The sequence below is a fragment of the Cariama cristata genome, unplaced genomic scaffold, assembly GCF_000690535.1.
Source record: "Cariama cristata isolate BGI_N322 unplaced genomic scaffold, ASM69053v1 scaffold5802, whole genome shotgun sequence".
In the NCBI taxonomy this organism is placed as follows: Eukaryota; Metazoa; Chordata; class Aves; order Cariamiformes; family Cariamidae; genus Cariama; species Cariama cristata.
In genome coordinates this window covers 37,762-44,625 of record NW_009602018.1, presented here as the reverse complement: position 1 = coordinate 44,625, position 6,864 = coordinate 37,762, and the positions used below count along the sequence as shown (strand labels likewise).

The 6,864-nt window shown below is 40.4% G+C and overlaps 1 protein-coding gene across 1 annotated transcript in view; it reads right to left on the bottom strand.

Annotated features, from left to right (window-relative positions):
• The window catches only part of LOC104157268 (ribosomal protein S6 kinase alpha-2-like), a gene marked incomplete at both ends in the record, with an annotated part of 80,537 nt that overhangs the window by 66,638 nt on the left and 7,035 nt on the right, over positions 1-6,864 (bottom strand). Inside the window, one exon of the mRNA XM_009694550.1 lies at positions 3,195-3,276. Coding sequence (XP_009692852.1) covers positions 3,195-3,276 — 82 coding nt within the window. The remainder of the gene's footprint in view (positions 1-3,194; positions 3,277-6,864) is intronic.

Sequence of the window (6,864 nt, the reverse complement as noted above, 5' to 3'; positions counted from 1 at the left end):
AGAGCAAGGTACAAATTTAGGTTTAACTCATCACTTCTGAAGGCATTTAACTTCCTCACGTTCTTATTTATCTGGGTTTTAATTCTTCAGACTAATGCAGAAAAGAAAACAAACAGTTTTGCTACCCCCTCCCCTTTCCTTTCTCATTTTTCCATTTTGTGTGTTTTGCAAATTTGTTTGGCTAAAGAAAATAACTGTTATGATATTTAGGGCTGTGTGACCATGTCAATGGCACTGGCACCAAGAGCTTTGACTTTCCTGCTCCATACTGTACTGTGCAGACACAGGCGTGCTGGGTTTGGCCGGGATAGAGTTAATTTTCTTCACAGTAGCTGGTACAGGGCTGTGGTTTGGATTTATGATTAAAACAGTGTTGATAACTCAGGGATGCTTTCGTTATCGCTAAGCAGGGCTCACCCAGAGCCAAGGCCTTTTCTGCCTCTCACCCCACCCCAGCGGAGGCTGGGGGGGCACAAGGAGTTGGGAGGGGACACAGCCAGGACAGCTGACCCCAACTGACCCAAGGGGTATCCCATACCGTATGACATCATGGTCAGCATATAGAGCTGGGGGAAGACGACAGAAGGGGGGACATTCAGCTTGATGGCGTTTGTCTTCCCAAGTAACCGTTACGTGTGATGCAGCCCTGCTTTCCTGCAGATGGCTGAACGCCTGCCTGCCCATGGGAAGTGGGGAATGGATTCCTTATTTTTCTTTGCTTGTCTGCATGGTTTTTGCTTTCCCTATTAAACCATCTTCATCTCAAACCACAAGTTTTCTCACTCCTACTCTTCCAATTCTCTCCCCCATCCCACTGGGGGCGAGTGAGCAAGCGGCTACGTGGGGCTCAGTTGCTGGATAGGGTTAAACCATGACAACAGGTTAGGAAGTAAAATCATTCAGAAACTGGTCTCGTAGCATGCCTTTTGTCGGTAAATACTGAATGCACTGCTAACAAGTACTTATAGCTTTGCTCCCATTACTTGACATGGTAATAAATACTTCACATTAGAGTGACTTTCAGTCTTTTTGAGTGTAGGTAGACAGCAACAATTCAGCACTCTCACTTACAGATGAAATTAAGCTGTCAGAAATATTATCTCTGTGCCAAAAGTTACATGGAAGTTCGCTGACAGCAATCCTCATTGTTGCTCATCTCACTTGCCCTGCGCCAATGGAGTTTTGCTTTTATTTTTGTACTTGGAGTTAAACAGCTGTCAAGTTTAACTTATTAGTAGAAACTAGCGTGAACAAATTAGTTCCTACCAATGTGATAGTTATCTTGAGAGTAATGGGAAATCCAGAGCCCAGTCAGAAGAATAAGTAGTCTGAATGGGAAAGAAATGCAATCCAGCAAGATCACAGAGCAGCCTCAACTTTTGGATCTTATGACCCACATTTGAGATAACAGTAAACAGGCTGCTGTCACAGCCAAGGGAGGAGAGAAGCAGTGGTTCTGTGCTATAACAAACCAAGGAACTGCAAACACAGAGGTGCCTGTTCTCCATGGAACAGAAACTTGATGGAACACTTTGGGTAGTTTAAAAATCACCATCTGAATGTTGAGATTTCCTAAAATACTGCCATAATACAGATTATTTCCCCCCCCCCAGTGGAATCTTAACATTACAGATTTAGCTATCAAATATTAAGTAACAATCATGTGTTTGGGGATGCAGAAGAAACCCTCCCCCTCTCCAAAGCTCTTTGGGCTCAACATACCTCAGAGTTACATAGAAAAAGAGGGACTACCCAATTTTCACCTTGGGTGAAAAGTTCTGGGAGTCACACAGTCCTTCCTCAGACACCGTGCCCAGCAGGAGATGGCTTTCCCCAGTGGGGAAGGCTCTAAGAGTTGAGTTGAGCTCACTTTGGGCACTTCATGGTCCTGCTCTTGATTGAGAAGTCAAAGAATTACTCTAGTATACATATTACGTACGCAGGCCTGATCTTTTACTTTTTATGTATTACACTCAGTACTATTTAAGTGGTTATTTATACCACGCGGTCCTACCAGAACAAACTTTCTCATCTACGTTCCAAACAAAAAGATCAGCACACCAGCAGAGCTTCAAACTAATGTTTCTTTGAAAAGGCTTTCTTAGAGGAAAGGACTGTGTAAATACCTGGTTTGCCACTTCTCCCTTTTGACTAGTACTCAGAGGAGGTGCTGTGTCTGCCTGCCACCGTCTGCTGTAACTCTACCTTGCAATTACCGGTAACTTCATTCTTCTTTTGTTCCCCAAACTGAGGCATGCTAAAGCAATTTGGATTTTTAAGTCATCAGAACTATCTCAAAACGATCTCTTTTCACATTAGGCTAGAAATTTAGGCACTCTACTGCATTGTGCAAACCCACATTGTCCAAGAAAGAGTGAAAGAACTGCTCTGGGTAAAATGAACTCTGTCTACCTTATCTGCAAAAAGCGTCAGGCTTTTGAGGGGAAAAACAGAGTACAGTGCTAGGTCAGGGAAACAAGGAGATGACTGGATCTTCCTAACTCTGTGAAGGAACAAATAGTAAAAACTTCAGCTGAGACCGAACTTGCTCAGTCTGCTTTTCACGCCTGTGCTTCACTAGAATTTTTTTTCTGTCTGGGTGAGGCTATAGCAGCCAGTAGCCTCAGAAGAGGATGACCAGCTTTAGCATCAGTCATTCAGCCCCAGCCTACTACAGGCCATGCACTGACTGGTCACGAGCTAGGAAACAGTGTGATCTCAACTACCTCGGAATACTCCTCACACTTGAAAATATGCTCCCATGAATTTTCAGGCATACAGTGAGAAGCACCAGCTGGATGGCCTTTCTGCCCAGTCGGAGCCATGTTTTAATTCAGCAATATCCTTATTTAAAAATGCTAACTTCAGTTTACTTCAGCAACAGAAAGATACTGCCACTGTGATACAAATACATGCCCAACAGAAGTCCTATAGCTAACACCAAGAAAGTGAAGAAAGCATGCAGCTGGTAAAGTCCGAAGCTCTGTTTTCCTGCTCCCACACTGTATAGGTAACATTTTTTGTGTATGTTTTTTTAGAACATTCACTACAGCAAGGTGGAATTTTGGAGGTTGGCAGAAACATATTTGTACACTCTTTTATACCGTAAGACAGCAGGAACGCAAAAAATGGGAAGAAAGTAAATGACAAAGTAGCATAGAAATAGAGACTGCAGCCACTGTCCCAATCCTTACCTTTCAGAGTTGCCTTCTTAAGTACCTTCATGGCATAAAGCTGACCTGCATCAGATCCTTTGATCTTCCTCACTAGAAATACCTGTAAAAAGCAGACGTCTTATGTAGACGAGTACTGAACTTCCAGTTACAAGTTTTGCTGCATTTAATAGAGGAATAGATAGTACAGTTCAAGAAATCTAATGAAAAATCTTAGCTGAAAGTATTTCATATCTATTTCACCTGCAATTGGTTGAGCTAGCTTTGGAAATCTTCAGTTTCTAAGCCTTTACGGCCTCACAAAGAAAATATATTTGACGTTATTAATTGCCTTTATGCATTCAATATTTATTCACCCATAAAGATGGGTGAATAGTCAGAATCAGTGTGCACACATCTCTTCATATTCTGACCAACTTTACATGAAAAGAAGTTATGTCTTATTTGTGTTTAGGAATGTGCAGTGTCTTAAAATTATTGCCATCAATTAAATTAAGGAGAAAAACCCATTTGATGTAATTTATGCTGCAATTCATGAATGGTGACTTGCCTAAGACGTAGCTGAAACAAAAAGTTCATACAGCTGAAAATCTCTTTGTGCATACTCAACAAAAAGTGGGACTACTTTGATCAAAAAACAGGTTATTATAACAAAAACAGTTTTTCCTGTTATAGTCTCCTTACTACACATTCTGACAGTTTAAATTTGTAATTGAAATAAAATAAAAGTGTAGCTAAAATGGTATCCTTTTTGTTTTACTCCATACAACTAGCTCTTATCGCCCCAAGTGCATCTGAGGACTGGAGGGGAAGTGAACAAAGGAATCAGTAATATAGTTTGGTCTTAATACTACTTTCAATGTTTTAATAATTGGAAAAAAAAACCACAAACCAAATCTTTTAGCTGATTCTCAGGACTCACTCTGTATGCTGAGATCAGAAATACCAGACAACAGTGTCTTTTTTTTCATTTCAGCACTTGTGTTACTGGACAGAAGCAGAAGTAAACCCAAATGCAGAAACAAATATAAGCCCACATACGTAGCATATACTTATAAATATAGAAATTAACAAAGGCTAGGTGTAATTATGTAAGTAATGAATATCTAGTTGGATTACAAAAATCTGTGGCAATTATTTTATTCATTGCCTGTTTAGGAATCACACAGCTTTAACATCTGTCTCCACCCAAAATATGAAAACTCAACAAAGAAAGGACAAAATCTGCTTCTAGCATATTATTTGCAAGCTGAAAGCCTCTTCCTCCTGAAAAAAAATACTCTGTAAACAGATTATGCTTTTCTCAAATATCCTTTTAGGAAAGGTTTGTGGGGAGGGAGAACAACTTTTAATGACCAGGTAGAAAAGCCTAAAAAAAAAAGATAAATTATCTCTGAACACTTTAACCAGGGCTTTTACATCTGACAGTGTCACAGCTAAAACGCTTCTGCAATACGATCTGATATGTTTTTGGTGAGACTTTCCCTCCTCAAGATGTTTCCTGCGCGTAGGAGATACGCACAGCTCCTCCACCGAGCCGCCCTCACTCGCTGAGCTTGGGCACGCGTTGCCTGTTCCCATCTCCTGTTTCCTACTTTGACGAACACACAAATACCTCCAGTGCTCACAACTGTAGGAACAAATGATGAAATCTGGATGCAACAGGAACACATAAGACTTTCTGAAGTGTTTTTCATTAACATTCATGATAAATTAAGCTCAGCTGCTCCAGCATTAACAGGAAGTCAATTCATTCAGAAGTTCGGCTAGATGGGGAAATGTTAGGATATCTTTCTATCCAGCTCAAGTAAAAAAAATTAACTTTTGCATTAGATTGAAAGGGATGAGAAAGTCAAAAGCAAGCTTGCCCAAACACTAGATTTTCAGCTGTATTATTATTCTGTAAAAACGTTTATGGAATCTTTATCCAAAACCCAAACCCTCAAACCCTCAAGATAATGATTTTAAGCTGTACTGCACATAGGACAGCACAGCATGCTGCATCTGCGGAAATATTAGGCTGCAGTTCTAGAAATATCTTATCTGCCCCGTAATCTTGCAAAGCTTGTAATACCCGTACTGCTGTAACAAGCAAAATTGCCAATTTACGTTACTAGTCACTAGTCAGCTGTTCCCTGTAGCATGGGATAGGGCACTTGTCTGCATTCCCTCCAAAACAGATGAGTCAAGAACACTGTGTGCTGTTTCAGAGGACATCAAAATAATCATCAAACCAAAAAGGAAAAAGAACAAATGAAAATGCATTGTATCGCAAAATGATGTTGTCCTTCTGATTATTCTTAAAGGTAAAGTTACATTGTTCTTGAAACCACCAAGTGGTCCTGGAGTCCTTACTTGACTGGTTATACTAGCTAACCTATACTAGTATGCCAGAATAGCACAGGCACGTGGCTGAGCATGACTTTCAATTTTCTAGTTTGATATGTATGCAAACACCTCAGGTTATTAATACCTGAACCAGTAAAACTCCCTTAGGTGGAGCAATGGGTATATCACCCAAATCCCAACCTAGAAAGCTAAGCAAGTGCTGTAACTTTCAAGAGTGTTGAGAGCATTCCCTCTGACACCAAAGGCATCTTCTCTAATCCTGCAAGAAATTATTTAGGCCTCAGGCAAACAACTTCAAAACCAATCGGTTTGCATCCCCAGAGACTTATGAATTTGAACCATTACCTCAAACACCAAGGCGATGAAAATTTAGGTGGCTGGGTACTGCATAAGAAACACAGAGCAGACTTCGCTCCCCTGTGTCTTTGCTGCTCTGGGGACTTTGCTGACCCATTTCATATCAGACACAGAAAGTAATTTGTAATCACACAGAGCTCCAAACAGGTATGATGTCCACACTCACACTCTGATCCCCCAGCAAACTCGGTGGAACATGTCCCAGAAATCACATCTCCTTTTGGGAAGTGGTGCCAGAGACTAGGCATTTTGCTTATAAGAAACCTAAAGCAAGAAGGTCAGTCGGGGCAGTTAATAATGGAGTATCAGTGCAACCTAAGATAGGCAGTGAAGTATTTCTGAACTCTTTACTGCCTGAATCTGAAAACCAGCCGTTCTGCCTCTGTTACTTTTGCAAAAGAGATTTTCTTCTCTTCTTCTTCTTCTTGTATTGAGTCATACAGTAAATGTAATTTTGAGTTGTTTGATTTTTCACATTTCTTTAACATTAAAACTCAAATATTATTACTGTGCTCTCAACAAATTCTTTACCTCAAAACTTGGTAGCGAACGCTAACTTTCCTGATATCTCTTGTCTCAGAGAACTTTTATCAGACTTTTTTATCAGTATCATTCTAGAACAGTCAAGAAGTTGATAAATATTCCCAATATAGTTTCTTTCAGGAACAAAACTGGAGGCTCTGATTCATCACCAGGGTGCTCACCTTTGTGCTGGGTACCCTCAGCAACTTTTAGGTATAAGTCAGTTCTTCAAATCAGCCAGAATGATCTGCCATTGAAGGCTGGGAAATATTTTTTAAAAAGTCAACAAAATAATACACTCCAAACGATAAGGACTTCCATGCCTGGTTTAAATTAGGCTCACTGTTCCACAGGTTTCAAAGTCTTATTTATTTAAACCATGGAGAGAGTTTAAGACTGAATTGACTCCTCTCTCTTTCTCTCCATCTTTCCTTCCTATTCTCATTTCCAGCTGACCCATCCT